Source organism: Taudactylus pleione, unplaced genomic scaffold, assembly GCF_031769625.1.
Source record: "Taudactylus pleione unplaced genomic scaffold, aTauple2 ptg000121l, whole genome shotgun sequence".
Classification (NCBI taxonomy): Eukaryota; Metazoa; Chordata; class Amphibia; order Anura; family Myobatrachidae; genus Taudactylus; species Taudactylus pleione.
Window position 1 is genome coordinate 3,146,845 of NW_028284523.1, and position 26,991 is coordinate 3,173,835.

Consider the following 26,991-nt stretch of genomic DNA (forward strand, 5'->3'; position numbering starts at 1 on the left):
GGGGTGACATTCAGCAATTTAGGGGCACCAAAATGAAATATCTTGCACATGATATATACAGGTTGAGTCTCCCATGTCCAAAATGCTTGTGACCAGGGGTATTTTGGATAACGGAATATTCCGTATTTTGGAATATTTGCATACCATAATGAAATATCTTGGAAATAGGACCCAAATATACACACACAATGCATTTATGTGTTATATACACCTTATACACACAGCCTACAAAGTACGTTCCCTGCACCAAAGTCAATGCAATTTCCAAGTGCAGCCAGAGGTGACTGTCCGGGATGCGGTCATAATCCCCACCACTGGGATTCCGGCATTTAGAATGCAGATGCCAGAATCCTGACCGCTGCGATACCGAAGGTAAGTATTGGGGTTAGGCCCTAGGGGGAGGATTAGGCTAGGTTTACCTGAAGGGGTGAGGAATATAACCTGGTCAGGATGCCAGCTTCAGGATTCTGGCCATCGGGATCCCGAGTGCCAGCATCTCATACCCATGCCTGACTGTACAGTGCTATACGAAACAGCATGTAAAAAACTTACAGCCACCACCAAGCCAATCACACCCATTTCTGCAGCTATTTTAAAATAGTGCACAATAACAACAAGTAACTGGAAATGCAGCTTAAAGTCACGACTTGGTTTCATCTTATTTTTGACATCCGTACCTGACATCTTCTAAAGCGGTTCTCAGACTCAGTCCTCAGGACCCCACACAGTTCATATTTTCCAGATCACATAGCAGGTGCACACGTGTATTCATTACTCACTGACACATTTTAAAAGATCCACAGGTGGAGCTAATTATTTCACTTTTGATTCTGTGAGGAGCCCTGAAAAACATGCACTGTTTGGAGTCCTGCGGACCAAGTTTGAGAACCTGTGTTCTAAAGAAAATGTTCAGGAGTTAAACTTTTTATTTTTCAGAAACTCATTTAAAAATTAAGCTGGGCATCTACTATACAGTTTTCTGTCAGATATCTGTCCAATCTGGCTGGTTGGAATGAAAACCTGGTAATGTATGGGAGCAAATGACAGTCGTCAATTTGCTCACAAACACTGGAAAATAGCAAAAAATGTTCGTTCAGACAAATTGGTTAAAACACACAAATTGAATCAATTTGAACCATTTTTTGTCCTTTTTTCAGTGTTTAAAACCACATGATCAACTTTCATTTGCTCCCATACATTACCAGGTTTTCATTCCAACCATGCAGATTGGACAGATATCTGACAGAAAAGTAGACTTACCTTTAACTCTTTATCTTCAAGGTCCAAAGGGATACCATGGGGAAAATGTGGTTAAAGTGATCCAGGCACCAAACAGTTAAGCTTTCAGCTCCCAGGATGCCTCAAGGCCTCCTCCACGTGTACCCCGCCCCTGGCCACAGGCATTCAATTTTGTAAACAAGCCCAAAGGCAGGAGAAGAACAATGTAAACCAGAAACACTGTCACACAAGATGAGGGAATCGGTGACCGAAAGAGAAATTACCCAATGCAGCCAGGTGCATCAGGGTGGGTGCCCTGTGGACCATATAGACCTCAAAAAAAAAAAAAAGTTAACAAAGGCAAGTCTACCGTAACTCTTATTTTCTTCCGGGTCCATAGGGATCCACAGGGATACCATGGGGATGTCCTAAAGTAGTTACCCTAAGGGTGGGGGTGCTCCTGAGCAGAAAGAACCTGCCGCCCAAAGGAAGCATCCTGAGAGACAAAACTGTCAAAAGAGTAGAACCTAAGAAAGGTGTGGACAGAAGACCATGTGGCCGCCTTACACAATTGATCAGCAGAGGCACCACAACGAAACGCCCACAATGGTCCTACAGAGTAGAATGTGCTGTCACTGTGTTTGGAACAGGGAGATCAGCCTGCGTGTAAGCCTAAGAGATAGTCATACACAACCATCAAGCCAGAGTTTGTTGCTAGTGGCCAGCCTCGTTTGTGAAAACCATATAAACACAAAAAGAACATCTGATTTTCTAAAAAAGTGTTTGTACGAGCCACATAGATACGGAGAGCACAAACCACATCCACGGAGACTTCACCTACAGAAAAGGTCTGGAGACTGGAAAGCTGTAACCACAATCTCTTCCTTGAAATGAAAAACGGGACACTACCTTAGAAAGCTAACCCGCCCATGTGCAGAGGACAGCTCTATCCTGGTGAAAAATCAAAAAGGGGGAGCAACAAGAGAGGGCTGCCAAATCAGAGACTCTGCGTGCAGAAGAGATAGCGAGGAGAAAAAGTGTCTTCGCTGTCAACCACTTCAAATCTACCGAGTCCAGAGGTTCAAAAGGGGGAGCCTGTAGCCTCTTGAGAACCAAAGACAAATCCCACGGTGCCAATGGTGGGACAAAGAATGGCTGAACTCGGAGAACACCCTGAAAAAAAAAATATTCTAACATCCAGCAAAGAAGCAATCCTTTGCTGGAACCAAACTGACAGTGCAGAAACCTGTACTCTCAGGGTGGTCAGGTGGAGACAAAGGTATTACACAGCCTGGAAAAAAGCAAGTACCCGGGAAACCCTAAAAACCTTAGGGTCATAGTTTCTGTGGGAACACCACTGACCAAAAGAATGCCAAACTCTGTAATAGATGCAGACAGAGGAAGACTTTCGTGCGCTAAGCATCGTCTGAATCACAGTGTTGGAGAAACCTTTGGCTCTTAAGATGGAAGACTCAAGAGCCAAGCCATCAAAGACACACGAGTTCCGAATGCATGCAGGGACCCGGCGCTAACATCGAGCCCTAGAGGATGAGGAAATGGAGTGTCTATGGATAGATTCCGTATGTTGGTAAACAAATGGCACCTGGGCCAAGCAGGAGCAACTAGTATTACTATGCCGTATTCCTGCTTGAATTTCCTGAGGACCCCTGGGAGAGATATCGAAGGAAAGATATGCCAGCTTGAAGTCCCACCTCACTGTCAGCGTGTCCACGAAGGTGGCTGAGGGATCTCTGATCCTGGACCCATACCTGGGCACCTTGTGGTTAAGATGTGAAGCCATGAGGTCTACGCCTGGTAGGCCCCATTTGTTCACCAGGAGTTGAAAAACCCCGGGTGGAGAGCCCATTCTCCGGCGTGTATGTCCTGACGACTTAGGAAATCCGCTTCCCAGTTGAGAACTCCCAGGATGAATATTGCCGAGATAGCCAGAAGATTACGTTCTGCCCAGATCAGAATGTTTGTCACTTCCTTCATGGCTGCCTGACTTTGCTTGCCTCCCTGATGATTTAGATAGGCTACTGTGGTCGCTTTGTCAGACTGGGTCTGGACTGGAGTAGGTCCTGTGCCAGGATAAGTGCTTTGCATACTGCACAAAGCTCCAGAATGTTTATGGGCAGGTGACTTTCCTGATTTGTCTATCTTCCCTGAAAAGGTATGATGACCTGTAGCCACCCCCCATCAGCGAAGACTGGTATCCGTGGTGAGGAGCACCCAATTTGGATTCCAGAATGGGCGACCCTTGTCCAGATGAGCCTTTTGTAGCCACCATGAGAGAGAGCGCTGAACCTCTGGAGTGAGGACCCTTTTGGGACCTTATTAGATGATACTGCCCATTCCACCGGGAGAGAATAAATTGTTGCAGAGGCCTGTAGTGAAACTGAGCATATTCCACCATGGTCGAAGGTGGATACCATTGACCCCAGGACCTGCATCACTGATAGAATGGATACCCTTCACTCGCAGAGCAATTTGCATACTCAATAATAGGGCCGAAATCTTGTCCTCCAGATGTACCATCCACTGTAATTGATGATCCAGCCGTGCGTCTGTAGGCAGGCAATGGTCAGTTGGAGATGCTGTTGTAGAACAGCTGGAGACTGTGCCAATATCAGGTCGTCCAGGTATGGCAGTATTCTGAATCCCCTCGCCTGAGGTAGGCAGCCATAACCGCCATTATTTTGGTGAAGACCCGAGGGGCAGTTGATAGACTAAAGGGCAGTGCGTGAAATTAGTAATGTTGTTGCAGGACAGCAAAACAGTAGAAATTGTTGGTGGAATGGCGTAATAGGCACATGCAGATATGCATCCTGAATGTCCAGGGAAGCCATGAAATCCCCAGGTTCCATCGCCAAAATAATTGACCGAAGGGTCTCCATATGGAACTTGGGTACACGGATAAACTTGTTGAGGGATTTCAGATTTAGAATAGGGCGATAAGACCCATTGGGTTTCTGAACCAAAAATAGATTGGAATAATAACCCCTTGTTGAATCACAGGGACCGGGATGATCACCCCTGCCCACAGCAGGGAGTAAATGGCCTCCTGTAGGGCCAAGGCCTTGACAGAATCTGATGAGGGAGTTCTACAAAGAAACTTCTGGGGAGGATGGCTCCGGAAGGTGAGGGCATACCCCTGAGAGACCTGTTCTCGGACCCAGGCGTCTGTGTTTGATGCCAGTAGTCCGCAAATTGAAGTCAGCCTCCCAGCCAGGGATCCCCCAGGAGGAGACCCGCCCCATCAGACAAAGGGTTTGTTGTCCGGCTCAGAGGCTGGATGTCTGACCGTCTGCTGCTTGGTGGTCCTGCGAGAACTAGATGGAGGAACAAAAGGACAGCCTTCCTCCAGACCGAGGGCGAAAGGACCAAAGACTGCCTAGACTTTGATGTAACGGTTAGTGGCTACTCTGGCAGCCTCAAAATCTGCAGGTCTGCCATCATCTTATCCAATTTTGCTCCAAAAAGTATGTTTCCATAAAAAGGTAAGGATTCCAGAGCCTTCTTGGGTCCCATATCTGCTTTCCAGGACCTTAACCAAAGGGCTCTACAAGCAACAACCGAAGCTGCCGATGCTTTAGAAGCCAGGAGCCCAGCATCTATTGCAGCTTCTCCCAAATAGGAGGCCGCTTCCCGTATGTGGGTGATATATGTCAGCTGTTCTCCGGTAGCATATCTTCCAATGCCCCGTCCATTCTACAACAGCCCTGGATACCCAAGCCGCAGCCATAGCTGGCCAAGTAACCACTCCAGACAATGAAAACACTGATTTAAGACATGTTTAAAGTTTTATATCTGTAGGATATTTAAGGGAAGATGCTGACGGTATAGGCAACATAGCACTCCTGACTAAATGTGTCACATGAGCATCCACAGTAGGAGGGACGTCCCACTTAGTACATTGAGCTGGCTCATCCTCCTGAATATTTAGGATTGATTTGACCATCCTCACCAAAGAAGGGACATCTACTGTAGAAGGATGGTCCTCCTCTCCTGAGATAGACCCTGGAGAAGAACCCAGCGCATCATCTGACTCCTCCGTTGATGCGTCTGAATCTACATGCTGAGCAGACTGATAAAATGATAGTCAGCTTAGGCGCTTTAGTGGCTACCGGACTGTTAGCCTGCAACATTTGTTGAAACGTAGCAGATGACTAAGTCATATTCTGACTTAAGTGGGCATTAACATCCATCCAGGAAGGGAGTATAGGGGGTCCAAACATAGCAGGCTGGAACTGCTGTGGGTATCCCATTATGGGAGGCAGTGTGGGAGTAGCCAAACGGTCCACTAGCTGCATTATAACCTGAGACAAAGAGGACACCCAAGATGGCTCCTGTACAGGGGTTGGTAGACTGGACTGGTGGAGCTGTTTTTTTTCTTTTTTTATAACAAACATCCTGTAAAAAGTCCTGAGGCGACAAGCCGCCAAACAGATTATACACGAAGCCAGCACCAGGGCCTCAGTTTCCGGTTTACCTTTATTCTCAGACATAGTAAATATGTGCAAATGTGACTCCCTTCACAAATAAAAAATGTGAAATACAATTTGAAAAAAATATATGTATATTCCCCATACACCTGTTGCAAAGGGTTGAGGAGAAATAGTAGTGATAGTTATACCTGACAGTACAGAAAATAAAGGCAGTAACCACACAGCAGAGCTAGCAAAAGTCACATACTATGCATATACAATATACTTGCAATGGGCCCTGGAACAACTACTCAAAGCACAAGGCTTGGTAGGATTTTGAGCACTGTATAACCTGGCCTCTGTGGAGAGGTATACAGGTAGATTAGACCCAAAACCCTCCTGAGACCAGCAGCTTCAGCACAACAATGATAGTGGTTGCTGTGCATCTTATATACAGAGGGTAGGAGGAGCAACCCAGATGCGGGAAAACTTCAGCTGGGTTGGGGGGGGGAGGGGCTGCCGGGGAGAGCCTACCTCCCCTATGCTGTACCAACCTCCCGGGTGCGCTGGCCTTATAAAATGGCCGCCACCACTGTCCCAGACGCCAGACTGACTTGCCCCGATGGTCTAGTGTGGTAGCAGACGCAACGGTCACCCCACTACAGCAACCGCCGGAGGTACGGACTGCCACGTGGTTCCCCATGAGCGGGGAACCACCTTACCCGCGTCCCCGTGCTTCCGGCTGCAGTCCCAGGTCCCAGCATCACCACTAGCCAAGCTCTACTGGTGCCCGCAGAAATCACCAATCCAGTTACTGGTGTTGCGACACAAGCGGGGGTAGGTGGAGCAGCAGCACAGGCGTCCTTTAGGATGCCAAGCGCTGCTTGCTCTAAAGTAAAAATAAAACATAAAATAAAAAGCTTGGGACTGTATCAGCAGTCCCCTGTTAAAAAGGTGCGTCTGAATTCTGCCGCACCAAACGACAAAACTGAATGCCTGTGGCCAGGGGCGGAGGAAAATTTGGAGGAGGACCTGAGGAATCCTGGGAGCTGAAAGCTTAACTATTTAGTACCAGGATTACTCCAACCACATTTTCCCCATGGTATCCCTGTGGATCCCTATGGACCCTGAAGCAAAAAAAGGATTTTGAGAAGGGCTTCAAATTAGTTCCAAGAAAATTTTTTGCACAGAAAGTTGTCCAAATCATCAGTGAACCTGCTTAATAGATACGCCCTGATGAAGTCCCCTGCCACTTACAAATGTGTACATCTGCAACATGCATTCAATGTTCTATAGCTCAAGATCGCCATCTGGTGGTACTGGTTAGGCTGACAAATCTACACAAGGCAGTTGTAATAAGTGATTGAAAAAAGTTTATAAATATGTACTTTAAAAGCTCTTTATTACAAATATTATATCTATAAATAAATGTTGCACAAATAGTGTATAAACTGGTATGGATTCCCATGAGAGACATCACACTTACCCCTTATAAATGATCCATACCTACAGGGATAGTGGAAACACTGCTGCCACTATGAACCAGGCCAGAAGTAATCATATGGAAGAGCAGTGCAGGTCTGTTGGAGGCGTCGCTCAGGATATAATGTCAGACTAAGTTGTGGGTGGAGATATTTAAGACTAGCTGCACTCCGCAGGTTATCGTGGCTTTGTGTGACCGCTCAATGAGAAGGACAGTAATAAAATGTTATTCATACACAAGTACTTAACTAGTTAGCAGCTGTATTTTATTACAGCAATAGTAAAATCGCTGACATTTTACAGATTAATATTGTCCGGTGACTGAATAGATTTGGTAAATGGAAGACCATACACAACAAAAGTGAACATCTGTATAACTAGGAGGTCCTATGCACAGCTTTCGGCTTGTGTAATCACTCCATGGCATGCTTTCATTGGCTAACTCTAGTACCATGGAGAGACTTTGGTCATATCCACTTGGGCTTAGCCTCCTCATTGTCTGAGGAAAGAGTTGGTCGTCTCTTCTTGTTAGATAGATATACACACATACATACATACATACATACATACACACACACACAGTAATGGTTAGCGTTACTGCCTCAAAGCACTGAGGTTATGGGTTTGATTCCCACTACGGCCCTAATTGTGTGGAGTTTGTATATTCTCCCTGTGCTTGCGAGGGTTTCCTCCAACACTCCAAAAATATACTGGTAGGTTAATTGGCTCCCCACAAAATTGACCCTAGTGTGTATGTGTGTGCATGTGATAGGGAATATACAGTGTAAGCTCCACTGGGGCAGGGACTGATGTGTGGTAAGATATTCTCCGTAAAGCGCTGCAGAATATGTGTGCACTATATAAATAACTGGTATATATATGATATGATTATAATACATTCCTTAAACACCACAGTTTCTATGCAGTTTTTTTTGTTAGAGGTAGGGCTAGATAAAATGTTTCTAGCAATTTTAATTTTTCAATGCCTGGGGCTATCTGATTTCAGTTAATTGTTACCATCATTGTTATGTTCCTTACTTCTAAAAGTACTAGAAGACTGAGGGGTCTATTTACTAAGCAGTGTTAGGAGACAGAGTGAAAAGTGAGAAGGTGCCAGCCAATCAGCTCCCAACTGTCATCTCACAGGCTGTGTTTGCAAAATGACAGTTATGAGCGGATTGGCTGGCACCTTATCACTTTCCACTCTGTCTCCTAACCCTGCTTAGTACATAGACCCCTATATCTTCATGAGCTGTATGAAAGCTCTCACCCTGCGGTCTTATATGTCTATATGGTTATGAAACGGATAATTGACTGTTTATGCCATTACATTTCCCCTATGAAGAAAATAAATAAATAAATTAAATATATATATATATATATATATATTTATTTTAGATGCAGATAATGTACTGTATATGCTGCAAATATTAATGATATGCATTGTAAAATGGATAACCGTATAAACTATTTGCAGGAGAAACCATATTTATTCCTACAGGTTGATTATTGGTACAACCACACACTGCATCATAATTCTAAAGGTTAGATAACAGTAAAGATAATGGACCGTTATGTAGGCATGTTGAAAGAAATAGAGAGGTGATGGGAGCATCATTTATTGCTGGGACTGGCCTCACACCATCCACCCAATGCACTCTAGCATTTTGTCTACTCGAACAAGAATCTCATGTGAGAGAGATCAAACCCACGCCAATCCTCTACCTCTCTCTGCAATATACTATTACATTTCATACACCCTTGCTGCATAGCCTTACATCAACTGTTGTATTTTGCATTTGCGTGTATACTCTTTTGCATTTCACGTGCATTAATAGAGTAAGTATATAATTTTTCATATAGTCTTCAAGTGAGGTGGAATAAAACAAGCAACTTGCATGAGGTGATCTTCATATCCTGGTGTGTGGTCATCAATGACAGCCACACATTCCTTCATGAACACAAGGGATTCCATTGACGTCATGACCTTTTGCCATTTTCAGTGCTCAACTAAATAGTTGTTGGTCTCAATTTACTTATTGGACAAATCACATGCTTCCTAAGTGTTTGCCTAAAAGCAACAGACCACATTATTTAAATTAATTATGGGTATATAAAAAATGATCTTACCTAGTTTGCTGCGTTTTTAGTGTGTCCAAGAGCACCTGGAACTGATAAAAGTGGAGTCTTCTCATTTCACAGGACAGGGATAGGGGAGATTCAATTTAAATGCAATATGTCTCAGGACTATGTAATGGAATTGCTGTCAACAAATAAACTAATGTGGTAGGCAACACGTGGACAACTGAATAACCCTCATAGTATGTTCTCCCTACCAATGTATCATTACAAAATAAGTAAGCTTCTCCTGTACAACAATAAAACTGCACCCGAATTGCTTGATTAATATACTTTTGCTGTACAATTTAACTTCATTGATGCTCAGCTGGTAACACTACAGTGGGGTTGCATATGTAGGTCTACCTAGTGCTCCAGCCATGTGATAACAGAATTTTATTTGAGAATGAAACTCTATAATAAACAGTTTGCACCGCACAGCAAACTGCAATAGACCCATAATCACCACTCAAAATCGTACTTTACGTTAGGGCAGACTGGCCAGTTCTAAGTACAGTGCAAGGAGCGGTGTGAAAGCAAAATTAAGACAGTGACTTGGCACCGCCATGGCACATGTAAAATGATGTGAAGAGTAATCAATTGGATTTATAAGCCAACGAACTGCTTTTTCAGACAGATGGAATTCCTTTATTCAAAATGGCAAGATAGGTTGTTGCTACAGCTTCCACACAATACTGCTGCACGCAGTGGTAACGCTATATGCTATATTTTAGGCACTTTCATTGTTCAAATTAAAATGACCATTAAACCCAAAATAAAAGGTTCCCCTATACAAAAGAGCTTCTACTCACATTATACGTAAAACAAGGAAATAAATTAAAAAAGTTCTCGATGCCCCTAAATCCCATTGCAGCAAACCTCAGCCATCCTTTGCAGAAGAAAGGCAAAATAGAACAAAAGCTAAAACATAACTACATAGCAATTGTAAATACAGTACAATGTCAAGTATCTGAACCTTTGTCAAGTTATAGAAGCCTTTAATCTGGCATGATAGTGTGATAACGATGACAATACCACAGACATGTATGCCCATCTAGCATAATGCCTTACAAAGGCATACTGGAAAATGTGGCCAAAGAGTGACATTATCACATGGTCATTTTCTTACAGGGCCATTATGGTCTGGAAGAGATCTTACAGCTTGGCATGAGAGACTCGGAATTCTAAATCCTATACAACTAGGCCACCTAGGTGTGTGGTCAAATTTGGAAAGTGATTTTTTTTTTTTGTTTGTTTGGCCCTACACATTTTTCCTCCATCTTTCAGATTATCGGAGGGGTTAACAGTAGCTCTTTTATATCAAACAACCTGTAATTTAGGCTTAGTGGCCCTTTAAAGCTTTTATGTATTATCTACAAATCTCTATTCTCAGTATGCGTCTGGTTTGTAAAAAATATCCCTCTCACATATGGATTTCTCCCATTTTCACACTGTGGCTTTCATATTTGCATACTTTTTATTTTTTATTACACAACTTTAGGAAACAAACAGGTACAGAAAAAAGAATTGAAAAACTAAAAGCTTTAGCTATTTACATAGAATGAGTTACTTTCTCAGAGACCTTTGCAGAAAAGTAACATGCATAGTTTATGTTATACCTATAAAGATACCATGTCTGCAGCCTCCTACTTGCAGATGTTCGGAGCTTACACAATATAGCCTCTTGCTTCCTTGTCTACGGGGTGCTGATCACTGGACGTTCCCCAGTCCTTGGTACATGTGGACAGTGTCTTCAACCTCACACTTTGTGTTCTCAGACCTCTTTTCCTAAAAATACTTGTGCGTGCACTGCACCAACATCTACCTGCTCCACTTCCTGCAGCCCTGCCAGCTGAATGCTAATTATACTCCCATCCTCTGTCTGCAATGGGAGAACATGATATCCAGTCAGTGTGTTGGTGTCTTCCGTCTCACTGATCACAAAGTGGATTTCTGTCTCTTGGTCAGTTGGAAGCACTTGCCATGCAAACTCCTGCTCTTGTGCCTTGTTCATTAGCTCATTCTCCAGTAGATTTATTGCCAGATTCTATAATTAATGAAAATAATAGTGTTAAGTATCGTTAACCCAGAAAAAAAGAGAGCTAAAACAAAGTGAGCATGGACTTAATGGGTGTATCATCACAATGCTTAACGTAAAAATAATAGCATATAAATATAGCAGTGTACATTTACCAAATATAGGGGTGGATGTATCAAAGCTTGGAGAGAGATAAACCCCACAGTTAGAAGCTGATTGGTTATGTATCAAGCAGTGAAAAGTGTGGAGAAGTGGACCTGTGGAGAAGTTGCCCATAGCCACCAATCAGCTCCTTCCTTTACTTGATAAGTGCTACTTCAAGGCGGATTGCTTGCTATGGGCAACTTCTCCACTCTTAATCATTGCTTGATACATCAACCCCTGTATTTGAAAAATGACAGTTAGCAGTTGATTGGTTGTTACTTTGTCTCTCTCCACGCTTCCATACATCTCCCCCATAATGTTGAATGCGAAAATGAGAATATTAATGGTGATAATAATAAATAATATAATCCAGGGTGGCACTATTTACACGGGACCTGCCGGTCTCCAAATTGAGGACGGTGTGATAATGCAGTTATTTGCTAAGATTTAGGTTACATGAGTGAATAAAGTGCCAATAGTAATTATTACTGCATTTAAAAAGGTAGTATATTATAAATTCCTCTACATCACACAGACATCTGTTCCATCTGCATTTTTTATCTTTTAAGCACATCCTTAATACAACTAATATACTGTAGTGGTCGATTTTTCTATCCCTTTGATTTTTTTTTTATATCTGCCAATCAAACTTTTTGGCAAATCCTAAAAGATACCTCAGGCATAACAAATGAAGCATGAATGGAGGAATTGTTGTACTGGCTTTGAGGAAATTAGGAAAGGAAAAATTCCAGGTAATAACAAATTGCACACATTCTCCTAAATATATAAGGGAGGCATAAAATACAGGGGCCCTGATTCAGAGCCGGACGCTCTGACTAGAGCGCTCGCTCTGAATCAGGGCCCACCTCCATTAATATGGAGCGTCCTCCAGGACGCTCGTATAGCTGTGTGTCACCACCCACAGCATATACGAGCGTGCAGGATGATGGTCGCGATGGTCTTGACCATCGCGACCATCGAAACTGCGAGCAACAGCCTGCGGTTGAGTTTTTCAACCGCAAGACCAGGAGTGATTTTGGCTCTATCAGAGCCAAAATCACTCCCACTGACATCACTAGTGATGTCAGTGGGGCCGGCTTCAGACGGTAGGCGTTCCCTCGGGAACGCCTCCGTCTGGCAGGCACGCCCCCGGCACGCCCACCAAAGGGGGCGTGCTGTCAGTCAACATCGACAGCACGCCCCCTTTGATGAGACACTCCGAGCGAAGGAAAGTCCTTCGCTCGTCGGAGCTCGAGGGAGCTCCGTCGTGCGCATGCGCAGTGCAGACCATCGATCCACTTGCGAGCGGACAGCCGCTCGCGAGTGGGTCTGAATGAGGGCCAGGGTTTTTAACTAGTGCTTGTGGCGTTTAAAATGAACGCAATACATTATATTGAAGCATGCAGCAACTGTCTGATCATCCTAAACCAGTTGTTTGCACCATCGTTCGAATCTGTTCACAGTACTTTACCATTTCCTCACCTTTTTCATGCCAGTATCCTTCCCAACTCTTTTCCGTTTGCAGATAATCCCCGACACGTTAGACCTTACGCTCTTCTCATTTCTGTGGGTCATTTGGTGCTGCCGGAGCACAAAACGCTCATGAAATGTTTCGGGGCAGAAGCGGCATTTCATCTCGGTCTCTGAGTGAGAGTGTTGTTTCCGTATGTGAAGCTCTGTAAAATGAGAAGACTGGACTGAACAAATATTGCTACAGGGGATAATTACACTGCACAATATAGAATAATCATTAAGTCTCTCTGAAATAAAGCCGCCATTTCTCTTCATCCCCAGATAAAGAGCCTGCTAATGCACTTGCAGAGAAGGGTCTCTGGAGGTAGTAATCTGAATGAACATTTTGTTATGAAGCCGTAATATTCCAGAAATACAAACCTGATCCTAGACCAAAGGACTCATGGACCACAGTAGACCATTCAAGTTTAATGCACTATCAAAGGCTACTAATCTGACCTCAGCAGCTCTAAACAAAGTTTCCAGAGGTCTCTAAATTACAACACAATATACCAACATTAGGTTTTTCATGAACCATACTATTGCTGCTTTTCAACACCTCCTTCTCTATGGCCATAATTAAAGTGAATTATTTTACACTGGACAACATGACAAACACTGTACGAGGGTGGTTCAATAAGTAAGGTAACAAGACCTCTCACGTGTGTAATGTTCCCTATCGCATTCTAATTTCCCGCCAGGCCAGAGCAGTTAGACCACTGCATCCTCTCACGGCCATTAGACTGTAAGATGGCGGAGCTGGCGGAAACATTGTCAAACATGGAGTGTGATACAGGGGCAGATGTATTAAGCTCTGGAAAATTTTAAAGTAGAGTGTGAACGTCCAGCTCCCAACTGTAATGTTACAGGCTTTATTTGAAAAATGACAGTTGGTAGCTGATTGGCTGGTAGCTTAACACTCTCTACTTTATCACTTCCCAGAGCTTCATACACCTGCCCCCAGGTCATGAAATGTGGGTGCATCATGTGACACTGGAGACTAAGCAAGCATCCATGACATGGAAACACAAATCGTCCCCACATTCACACAGGCATTGTATTGCTGCACAATAACGCCAGGCCAACCGCAAGCGTGAGTTGTTACGGCACTACCATTGGGAGGTACTGGTCCCTCCGCCCTACAGTCCTGACCTGGCACCGAGTGATTACCACCTGTTTGGTATATTGAGGAAGCACCTGGGTGGAAGGCGATTTGTAACAGACAATGAAGTCCAGCAAGCAGTCATGTCCTGGCAGGGCTGGCTCTAGGGGCCTAGGTCCAGTGCGGTCACACAGGGGTGCCACCGCTCCCCAGCATCCCGATTTCAGCGGGACAGTACTGTCCCGCTGTTCCACCCGCGGGCCGAAGTGGCCCGCGGGTGGTCAAATCGGGAGGCTGGGGACCCCCGGAGAGTGAATAGATGCCACGCGCATGCGCGCAGCAACCATTCACTGACGGGAGAGGCTGGGGGAAGCCCAGCCAGTGACGGAGTGCTGGGCTTTACCCCCAGCCTGACGTTATTTGGAGGCGTGCCATGCGGGCACGCCTCCAAATAATGTCACATAGGGGATGTGGCCTATGGTAATTAGACCACGCCCCCAAATTCGTTCACGCGCGATGTTAGGGTGCCATCTCGAGGGCCGGCACAGGGTGCTCCGAACCCTGGAGCCGGCCCTGTGTCCTGGCTTCAGGCACTTTACATGGATTTCTTTTATGCCGGTATAGATGCTTTGGTGTACCGTTGGAACAAATGCTTAGACTAGTATGAGGACTATATGGAAAATAATCTGTACCAAGGCCATACTATTGATTATACGTATTTTTACAAGTTGAATACATTTACGCAATGAGAGGTCTTGTTACCTTATTTATTGAACCACCCTTGAACTAGAGAATACCAGTAGTTCTGACAGTGTAGGACTGTTGGATACATTCCCTACCTAACTCAACTTTTCCAATAAAGGGTGTATGGTGTCTTCTTTGCTTATGCAATTGTAAGCAGGAAAAAATGGCATATAGACTATGTAAAATATTGTTCTGCTAGAACATGTGTTTTTCAATTAAAATGTATTGAAAGGAATAGATAGACATCAGTGATAAGAAGCAGTGTGAATTTGAGGAAAATGACAATTAATGTGGTTTTTAGTATTTGTCAGATATACATTGTATGGTCAGATTACAAAGTATGAGTGGATGCCATCATAGCAAGGAACAACCCAGAATCTATTGGAATAAATGTCTCAGTACCTAAGCTTTTGGATGCTCTGATAAAGAGGCCAGTACATTCCCAATATGCAGCAGATACAGCAGTAACATTTATCTACTCTGTGTAGAACTGCACAGAGCTTCCATGAATGAAGGTTGTCAGGACTCGCTCATATAAACACAAAAATACCATTGTACCTCATGTTTCTGTAAGTGCATTTCTACCTTTTCACCAGGTAACGACTACTCAATTTGTAGCTCCATTGTTTTATCCTTCATGTTTAATGATAGCACATTACTGGTTTGCACTTCCAATGTTTTCTTTTGTACCGAGTTATTATTAATCTGTTATATCACTTTCCCAGTTTTCTCTGTATTAGCAAACGCAGGATACAGATGAGTATCAACATAAGTTTTGTCCCAGTATCTATTCCCAATTCAATCCCCAACTAAAGACTATTCAATAACCAGCACTATATACCATCATTTAGGCCATACTCTTGATGCTCTTATATATTTATCATCTATACACACAAAGTAGTGCATACAAGTCTAACAGGAAAGAAGATGGAATAAAGATGGGAACTCTCCTTCATAAACAGTTGAAATTAATACCTAAATGCTGGAGAAATGAAACACTTCTGTATACTAGCGATTCTCTTACATCACAGTGAAATCTTTAAGAGTCATGCTGTGATTGTCACCAATGAATGTAATGTCTCATTTTGTTACTAAGGTTAACTGGATAGACACCATGAAACTACCTGGCACTGTAAAAACAATACGACATTTCTAAAAACTTAAACATTTAAAATAACTTCAGCACAACAAGTCAGTGTTTCAGAGAAGTCCCCTTTCTCAACGCATAACATTATAATTTAGGAATTAACCCACAAACAAGTACTTACTAAGACTGTGCTTCCCCGTAAGGATGGTATTACACGTCGGGCAGTTAAGTTTCGGTAGCTCCTTTGTGTGTTTCCGCAGAACATGCATCTCCATGCTAGTCTTCTGTGTGAACGTAGCCTGACACACAGAACATGTAAATGGCTTTTCACCTATGACAGGGAAAGTACATGAATTACATAATTAGAGAGGTGGTTAATATAGGATAATATGTTGTTGATGTACAAAACTAATTTGTAGGACTTTTGCAGAGTTTATTTTGCCTACCTCGTATGTCCCTGTTTTATGTAAGTCCCGTTTGAGCGGAACACTTTTCAGTCATTTCTGCTCGCCAGCCCGGGGGGCTGTGAGTAGAAAGGTCAGCGCCGGCAGCTGTAGGTGTCTGAACAGAGCAACAATTGAATTGCTCCGTCGGGCGTTATCTAGTGGCCGCCGGTGCGGAACACACTTGAATTCCTCCCATAGTGGTGAGGAGCAGCGTTAGCCTTTATAGTTTTTTTTATTTTTTTATTATTAACATATACATATATATACACACACACACACACACACACACACACGTGGCCAAAATTGCGGACACATTTTGAAAATTTCATGTTTTTCAACTGTGAATGCATATAAAAACTGTTTCACTTCACGCAGTGCAATGATTCATATATATCAGTGCACTTGTAATGTATTAAGGGAAGTTATGCTACTTTCAGTCAGACAAAGCAGCACAGATGCGTGAGATTCAAGAAGCGGATTGTAGTAACAGCTACTACCAGCCAATCGGAATTGTCGTTCTGAGGACCAATCAGCTGTCGTTTATGAGCAGGTGCAAGGTCATGTTCAAAGGTGGGAAAGGTCAGTTTGGCTGTTTCATTTTGCAGAATAAAGTTGGTTACTGAAGTGCAATTACGGTTAGATGTTTCTGTATTGTTTAGTGCTATTGACGGTGTAAAAAATAAATACAACAATGTCGTCCAGGCAAAGTGGTGACTGGTCACCCAGGAAGAGATCCAGGATTGTGGCGTTATGTGACAATGGTCTTTCGTATGCAGCAATTGCAAGAGAAGTTGGTGGGAACGTGACAACATCAGGAGTTCAAAAGTTTTGTTTACGCTATCAGGAAACACAATCTATACAAAACAAAGATGGAAAAGGTCGGAAAAAGTGCACAACAGCCGTTGATGATAGGAGAATAAAACAAATTTGCGTCAGGGACAGATGGATGTCATCTGCGGCCATTAGCAGTGAACTGGGTGCAACTGGTGTTTTTGTCAGTGCAAGAACGGTACGGAGAAGACTAATGGAGTTTGGCCTAAAAGGTAGGATTCCCCGAAAAAAAGCCATTGCTGAATAAAAAGCAGCGGCAGAAACGAATACAGTGGGCAAAAGAACACATTGCATGGACAGAAGGTCAGTGGAAACAAGTGATATGGAGTAATGAAACTAAGATAACGATATTTGGTAGTGACGGGAGAAAATGTGAGACGTCGCATCGGGGAAGAGGTACATCCAGATTGCATTCAAGTGACAACAAAGAATCCTACAAGTGTTATGATCTGGGCATGTATGACAGCAGATGCTGTAGGCCGCCTTTATGTCATAGATGGCACACTGAACAGCAGAAAGTACATTGACACCATCCTACAACCAAAACTTCTACCTTCTATCAGGGATCTTTTTCCAGATAATGCCCCATTTTTTTTCCAGCAGGATTCAGCTCCCTGCCACACTGCACGGATATGCAAACAGTGGTTCACGGAGAATGACATACAGGTGCTGGGATGGCCAGGAGACAGCCCAGACCTGAACCCCATAGAACATTTGTGGTTCCGTTTGAAAAAACCTGTACATCTGAGGCGTCCATCCAATAAACTACAATTAATTGAGGATATAATTGTCTCATGGCACCACATAAAAAAGAAAGAGCTCCAAACATTGGTTGGCTCAATGCCACGTCACTGTGCTGCTGTCTTGAAAAATAAAGTTAACATCATAAGTACACAGAGATGTGAAACATTCAAATTTCAAAAAGTGTCCGCAATTTTGGCCACCACCGTGTGTGTGTGTGTGCGCGCGTGTCATAAGTGTGCATGTATATTATATACACATAATATATATATATATATATATATTTATTATCGACAGCCTGTGGTCTGGCACTCACACCTCTTGTATTGTTATAATGAATGCTGGGGTGATCCTTAGGGTTCTCACTATCCTATGGGTAACCTAATAATAACCAAAAATAACTCCACATGTTGCGGATATTAAGGCACTGTCCAGACTTGTTAGTTCACGGTAATTCATAAGCTTTATTAGAATGCGTGGAAATAGTTGCCAACGTTTCGGTCCACATTAGAACCTTTATCAAGGCATAGTACAATAAAAGATGCATATAGCTGTAATATAGAAAGAAACAAATCAAAAATCAGAAGACAGGACCCCCACCTATCCTCTAGATACACAATCCTCTGGCACTACAACTGATACAGATTATGTCGACTCCAGACCACCAAGAGATTATTTTTAGACCCCACTATGGAATCACACTCAGACGTCCGCAAAGGCATAGACCCCACCCACGGAGGGGTAGCTACACAAGGCAAGAGTAGAGGAAGAAGCAAGAAAATCTGAATCTTGTTTTCAACTTATCCTCCTATTCCCTATCGGATGCAGAGACTAAAGTGTTATCCAGGAGTTTATCTTTTGTACCTACGAACAGGCATGACCGCTTTAGAGGCACCATCGATCATTACAAATTTGGCAGAAAGCTACGTCTAAAGGCGGGTTTCCACTAGGCGATTTTGACAGGCGATTGCACGATAACGAGGTCGTTATCATGCAATCGCCCACAAATCGAGCATGTAAATGACAAAAATGACCAGCGATGCGCATGCCCACTGGTCGTTTTTGCCATCCATCATCGCCCGTACATGCTGATCCAGTCAGGTTCAGCATATACGGGGAGCAAAAGAGAGCACCCTACTGTTCTCTTCTTGCTGCCGCCGGACCTCTCTGCAATACACGGGAAAGGAAACAAACAGTCACAGCCTGATGACGCTAGACACTTACAACATGTGAGTATCCAGTGTCATCAGGCTGTGACTGTTTTGTTTCCTTTCCCATGCCGTGTGTTGCAGAGTGTTGCAGGTCCGTGTCTCGATCTGCCTAGACTGAACGACCAGTCTAGGCACATCACTAGATATACAAACGAGAGCACGATTGCAATGTCGTAATCGTGCTCTCGTTTGTAAATCTAGTAGTGGTTACCCGCCTTAAGAGTTTTTCCAAAACTCCTCTACTACAGATATGTCAAATCTATTTAAACCTCCATCTACCTCCCTCAAGCAATGCTAGTATAAAAACTGGAAATAAATGCTAGTATAAAAATGGAAACTAATTACAATAGCAAGATCTATGACAATCTAACTAGAGATGAGAAAATAGCCCTAAAAGATCTTAAAAACAATGATGCTATAGTGATTCGACCGGCGGATAAAAGAGGGAGCTGTGGTAATACAAGATTGGGCAGTCTATAACAGAGAGATATTAAGACAGCTTCAGGATATAAGTACATATGAGGAATTGCACTCTAATCCGTACTATATGGTAAAAAAACAAGGTTGATAATGTACTCAAACAGGCACTTAGTGCAAGGTTGATTGATGAAGCCACCTTCAAATATCTAACAGTCGATAAACCCATAAGCCCGATCATATATGCTCTCCCAAAAATTCATAAAACAACTAGCAACCCACCTGGGAGACCAATAATTTCCACTAGGGGCTCTATACTCCAACCTCTAGCCATCTATGTGGACCATTACCTCTAAACCCCTAGTACAGACCAAATTCAGCTAGATACGGGACACTGGCGATTTTCTTACTAAAATCATGAATGTATAGATCACCATACTATGCTTGCTACGATGGATGTTACATCACTTTATACTAGGGATGTGCAGGCTCGGATAGGTTCGAGTTTGCACGTGGAGTTCGGATTTTTCCCTCCAAAAAAACGGAACTCAGAACGAGGCAAAACGTCATCTTACATGGACGAACATCATCATTCCTGGACAAAAGACCAGGAATGATGATGTTCGTCCATGTAAGATGACGTTTTGCCTCGTTCTGAGTTCCGTTTTTTTGGAGGGAAAAATCCGAACTCCACGTGCAAACTCGAACCTATCCGAGCCTGCACATCCCTACTTTATACGGTTATCCCACATGCCAAAAGGCATTAGGACATTAGCCCAGGCACTCACAAACATAGGTACCTGTAAACCGCCTACCGAGTTTCTTGTCGACCTTGCCACAATAATTTTGGACAACAACTATTTTAAGTTCAAAGAGAAATACTATCTACAGCGCTCTGGCCATGGAGTCTAATTTGGCCCCTGCCTATGCCAACTTGTTCATGGTGGATTATGAAGAACAATATATCTATCCACGGTATGGACATTATATCAGTTTTTATAAACGCTTTATTGATTACATTTTTATCTTATGAAATGGCCCTGAACCAGTCTTTCATAAGATGGTTGAAGATTTAAATGCACTGGACGTACCAGTAAAGCTCACACATTTCAAGCAACAGCATTATCTTCTTAGCCTTAACAGTATTCATACATGATGGTAAACTTGAAACTACACTATACCAAAAATCGACCAATCGTAATCTTGCCTTATGGCCTCTAGCCATCACCCTCCAGGACTCAAACACAGCCTGCCAATTTCCCAGTACCTGAGGGTTTTAAAAATCAATACTATACAATCTAATCAAGAGATGCAGATCTCAGAGATGACAGTTTCTTGGAAAGAGGCTACAGTACTAAAGTACTTAAAACATGTATACAGAAGGCCAGGTTCAAATTTGCACAACCTACTATCGCCAAGAAAGCCATTGATCATCCATTATTGGTTACCACCTTTGATAATTATTCTAACACCACTCAACGTTCCCTTAGAAAGCACTGGCCAATTATCAGATCTGATCCTTTTTTGCCTTTTAAGCACATTGATCCACCTATGTTGCCCTTTAAGAGAGGCCTGAACCTTAAACAGCTATTGCTTCGCTCAGCTATGAATCCAGAGAAAAAAGAAATACGACCGCTGATCTTCTGAAATTCAAATCAGGATGCTTTAGGTGAAGCAGCTGTGTGACCTGCAACTCCTTAATCCCTGTGTATTAAGGGAAGTTATGCTACTTTCAGTCAAAGAAGCACAGATGCGTGAGATTCAAGAAGCGGATTGTAGTAACAGCTACTACCAGCCAATCGGAATAGTCAATCTGAGGATCAATCAGCTGTCGTTTATGAGCAGGAGCAAGGTCATGTTCAAAGGTAGGAAAGATCAGATTGGCTGCTTCATTTTGCAGAATAAAGTTGGTTACTGAAGTGCAATTACGGTTGGATGTTTGTGTATTGTTTAGTGCTATTGATGGTGTAAAAATTAAATACAACAATGTCGTCCATGCAAAGTGGTGACTGGTCACCCAGAATGGTCACTCAGCAAACAATTCAGGATTGTGGTGTTACGTGAAAATGGTTTTTCGAACGCAGCAATTGCGAGAGAAGTTGGTGGGAACGTGACAATATCAGGAGTACGAAAGTTTGTTTACGCTATCAGGAAACACAATCTATACAAAACAAAGGAAAAGGCCGGAAAAAGTGCACAACAGCTGTTGATGATAGGAGAATAAAACAAATTTGCTTCAGGGACAGATGGATGTCATCTGCGGCCATTAGCAGTAAACTGAGTGCAACTGGTGTTTTTGTCAGTGCAAGAACGGTATGGAGAAGACTAACAGAGGTTTGCCTAATTGGTAGGATTCCCCGAAAAAAGCCATTCCTGAATAAATAGCAGCGGCAGAAAAGAATACAGTGGGCAAAAGAACACATTGCATGGACAGAAGGTCAGTGGAAACAAGTGATATGGAGTGACAAAACTAAGATATCGATATTTGGTAGTGATGGGAGAAAATGTGAGACGTTGCATCAGGGAAGAGGTACATCCAGATTGCATTCAAGCGACAACAAAGAATCCTACAAGTGTTATGATCTGGGCATGTATGACAGCAGATGCTGTAGGCCGCCTTTATGTCATAGATGGCACACTGAACAGCAGAAAGTACATTGACACCATCCTACAACCAAAACTTCTACCTTCTATCAGGGATCTTTTTCCAGATAATGCCCCATTTTTTTTCCAGCAGGATTCAGCTCCCTGCCACACTGCACGGATATGCAAACAGTGGTTCACGGAGAATGACATACAGGTGCTGGGATGGCCAGGAAACTGCCCAGACCTGAACCCCATAGAACATTTGTGGTTCCGTTTGAAAAAACTGGTACATCTGAGGCATCCATCCAATAAATGACAATTAATAGAGGATATAATTGTCTCATGGCACCACATAATAAAGATGGAAGAGCTCCAAACATTGGTTGGCTCAATGCCACGTCACTGTGCTGCTGTCTTGAAAAATAAAGGATACCCAACAAAATACTGATAGGACAGTAACATCATAAGTACACAGAGATTTTCACCCTAAGTGTTGTTTTCACTGCACAACTTCCCTTGTAATGCAAATATTTGACCTCTGTTTATTGTGTTCAATTCAGCATTACATTTCCTTTCATTTGATATATGAATCATTGCACTGCATGATGTGTAACAGTTTTTATAAGCATTCAAAGTTGAAAAACATTCAAATTTCAAAAAGTGTCCGCAATTTTGGCCACCACTGTACATATTAATATGCCCCCTGTGGATTATATTATGTTGGCTTGACATCCAGGTGCTTTCATGAGCGTACGGCAAATCACTGTTCATCCATCCAATTAGCTATCCAACATGGGAATTCTGATTAGCCTGTAGCCAGACAATTCACCCAACAAGGATACCAAATTGCATCATTAAAATGCAGGATAATAGACTGGATACCCCCACCGGACAGGGGCGGTGACAGTCTACTGGCGCTTAGACAATGTAAGAGTCAATGGATCCATAGATTGGATACTGTCTCAACGAGAGGACTAAATGAGAATAACTCCTATAATCTGTTTCTTTAAGGGTCTTGTGCATTATATAATCATAGAATTGATAGTTCTTCACTATTTTGGTCTGATATATGCCTCCAATACGAATACCTATTACACAGATATAGGCACAACCACCCCTTTGGAATCCCCTGATTTTATGTCACCCAGGCCCCCTGAGTTGCTACATAAATCACCAGCTCATACCGCACATTGTACTCTTACGGGTACACTAAATTAACTGAAGAGTGAATCATATGTTGTTCACTGTGTATTAAGACAACTAATAGGAATTATATGCAGCAGTGATCGTCTATTTCTTTTCTTTTTTTATTCCTGTTTTTCATTATAGTTTTATCTTTATTTTTATTATTATATTTTTTATCTTTTTATGCTAATTTTTCATCATCATTTATTTTTATGATGTTATGTTTTATTTATTTTTATGCTTATCCTTCTGTTTTAATTTATTTATTCTTTATCCTGACTAGCTTTTTATATTAATATTTTAGCTCATCAGTTTCTCTGGTTTAATAATATAGCATATACATTCTTAATACATGTGTTTTACTCATGCAGCTTTCCCCACTTCCTTTCACTGTTTATTAACTCTGTACAATTGCCACACTTCCTGTGGCAACATTAGTATATATTACCCGCCCCACTTCCTCTCACTTAGTCTGTCCTGCCACACTTCCTGCCACTGTGCAGGAGCTATGCCACACTTCCTGTATTTTACGGTCATGGTGATTGCCCCACTTCCTGTCACGGACATTTATGCCTGTTTTTCAGCACTTATACACTTTGTTTTTACTCTTTATGAGCCTCTTACAAGTTACCACACTGGCCACACACTCATAATGGTTTGTGTGGATGGTACCATTAGTATACAGCTGTTTTTTTACATACATATGGGGACACCTCCGGTTCTATGTCACTTCCTGTCACGGCTCCTATAAGTACTGCACATTCCCAAACACAACAGCATGCGTTTGCTTCAGCCACTATGTCCCTAGGGAAGATATTTGCTCTAATTATTTACTGCATTATTCACTGCCATATGCTTATTCCTTGGTGCACTTTGCACATGTACCCGTTTTATATGCTAATGCTTGTCCACTATGCACAATGTATATGTCTATGCCTCAGTGCACTCTGCACATGTAGCTGCTTTACAAGGCATATGTCCATGTCTCCTACTAATATTTGAGCGGATTTTTTTTTTTTTTTTTAACTTTCATTGATAACATAGTACTCTGATGTAAACCCCCCCCGTTTTTTCGGGAAGATGAGCCTGTGTGTCCATCACTGCATGTATATAACTAATTTAATAGAATATTTTGTTTGATGTTTTAAGTACCTCCTGAACTAATGGGCTGATCTAGTCGGATACATAATCCTGCATGCTTCTTTCAATATAGTCTGCACTTATAATAACAGTAGCCTATTTAGCTGGTGTTACACCCCTCTCTATACTATATTATGACACGTAGGCTGCATGTTTGTAAGTTATACCACAAGGAATTATATTAGCTCCATTTGTCTGATTGTGATTTGGGTGCCTTACTGCCCTCACAAATATAGATATCACTATCCATTATTGTACATATGATATGATCAATTTTTCATCAAATGATCACGTGTCGAAAAATATAGTATTTTTGAAGATAATTGTAATTTTACTTTCTTTGTATACATAATTACCTTTGTATTATTGAGTAATTTTTTCCCTTGTATTTTTTTCTTTGCATGCTTCACTAAATGATTTTATGATATTTGAGCTTCAAATGAGGCTGTTTCTCAACACATGCAACACAGCTTGACTGTTTGTATACCCGCCTATCTGATTTCTACATTAGAGATGATTTTCAGCACTAACAACCAGATTAAGGGTCTGGGAGACATATCTGTATTTTCTGTTACCCTGTCTTTCGTCTGATTTTTGTGTCTTTCTATATTACAGCTATATGTATCATTTATTGTACTATGCCTTGATAAAGGTTGTAATGTGGACCGAAACATTTGCAACTATTTCCACGCATGCTAATAAGGCTTATTAATTATTGTGAACTAACAAGTCTGGAGAGTGCCTTAATCTCCGCAACCTGTGGAGTTATTTATGTATGTATGTATGTATGTATGTATGTATGTAAGTAAGATTATGATAATTCTAATTACAATAACAATAATAATCCAAACTGAGAAAATTTATCCCAACCGTAATACTCACCCAAGCTCTTCTTTTATACTGTCCTGCTCTCTAATCCCATGCTGCCCAGTGACTGCATCCTTATCATACACACCATGGACAGAGGAAGCACAAAACCATGATCACAGCCTCCTTCATAGGGTTCTTAGGGAAGAAATCCCCAATTGGTGCGGATGGCTTAATGGTATCCGGTCAACTAGTCGACATCCAGAAGGTCAACAGGTTCTGATTGTTGACAACAATATGCTGACGTTCACTTATGTCGTCATGGTTAAAATTTCAACACCAGAATGTCGACTTTTTTTTTTTTGTTGTGTTTCAGGATTAGGGTTAAGTTTTGGCTAAAAACAGGATTTTGGTACTTACCGATAAATCCCTTTCTCCGATTCCACAGGGGACACTGGAGTTCAAGACAGTGGGGTATAGACGGTGGTAGAGTAGAGCCTGGCACTTTAAATAATTTAGAAGTGTGACTGGTTCCTCCCCCTCTATGCCCCATCAGCCCCAGTTTAAGAACTGAGCCCGAGAGGAGACGGAGGACAATAGGAAGACAAGGAGAAAGTCTACAGAACGGAACAAGACCGATGGAAGGAGAACAGAGGAACCCACTGAAGGGAACACATGCAGTCACACAACCTTATAAGGAAACAATCAAAACGGCAGGTACGCAGCGCTGGGCGGGCGTCCAGTGTCCCCTGTGGAATCGGAGAAAGGGATTTATCGGTAAGTACCAAAATCCTGTTTTCTCCTTCATCCACTAGGGGACACTGGAGTTCAAGACAGTGGGGACGTCCCAAAGCCAACCTCCCGGGTGGGAAGCGCGGAGAACTGGCCGACCCCTTGGCCAAACCTAAACAGGAACTGCCAAGAACCGTAGGCCCAAAGAAAAGGCTGAGGATCAAGTGTCGTAGAGCACAAAAGACATTCAATCAGAATTCCATCACTGAACAGCCACAGAATTTCCACAACATACAGCATAGGTGGAAAGGTACAGAACGGCTAGCAAGGCAACGACCGCAGATGAGAAGCTACAGAACACTGTAATCTCAGCTGAAACAGACCAAACCGGACTGTTGGTAGCAGGGAGCTCCAACCAGCATCCATTGGAGAAGGTCAATAACACAAGAAGAACTCGAGAAAATCCCAATGTAGAGTCAAAAACAGGAATATGCCACAGTCGCAGACCGAATAATCCCAGCACTGCCGGACATAAATAAATCATACAGATACGTATAAAGTTATCGACACTGATGCAACAGCCACCAAGGGAGAGCGAGCTACCCATATTGTGAAGCATCCCATAAAGCAAGGTTAGAGCACAAGGACCATGAAAGTACCCGACAGGAACCTGTCAGAGTAATGAAAGTATCAACAGATACTGAACAGGAAAGCCAACCAGTGTACCTACAGCACCTGGTATTCCCAGGTGGTCTCCCATCCAAGTACTAACCAGGCCCAACACAGCATAGCTTCCAATATCATGTGTGGTGTGGCTGTAGTTTTTTGCGTGAGGCATGGAACATAGTGAATGTCACACTTCCACGTAAGATGTGCAGTAGGCCATAGATGCACCCTAGGCCAGACCAAAGAGATTCTAATAGAATAGTGGCACTGATTGCTATGTAGGAACTATGAACCTACACGCCCGTATAAGCTCGAAAAAGTGTAGAGCCAACAGATATAAACCGGTGCCATAAAGGA

At 42.6% G+C, this 26,991-nt stretch overlaps 1 protein-coding gene across 2 annotated transcripts in view; it reads right to left on the bottom strand.

Moving 5' to 3' along the window:
• Positions 1-9,895: 9,895 nt before the first annotated feature.
• The window catches only part of LOC148524127 (uncharacterized), a 53,536-nt gene continuing 36,440 nt past the window's right edge, over positions 9,896-26,991 (bottom strand). For both annotated transcript variants that reach the window (XM_088472140.1, XM_088472139.1), the window contains exons 13-15: positions 16,054-16,203; positions 12,910-13,103; positions 9,896-11,292 (exon numbers count right to left, since the gene is read on the bottom strand). In XM_088472140.1, the coding sequence (XP_088328266.1) occupies positions 11,020-11,292; positions 12,910-13,103; positions 16,054-16,203 (617 nt within the window). In that variant the 3' untranslated portion in view covers positions 9,896-11,019. The remainder of the gene's footprint in view (positions 11,293-12,909; positions 13,104-16,053; positions 16,204-26,991) is intronic.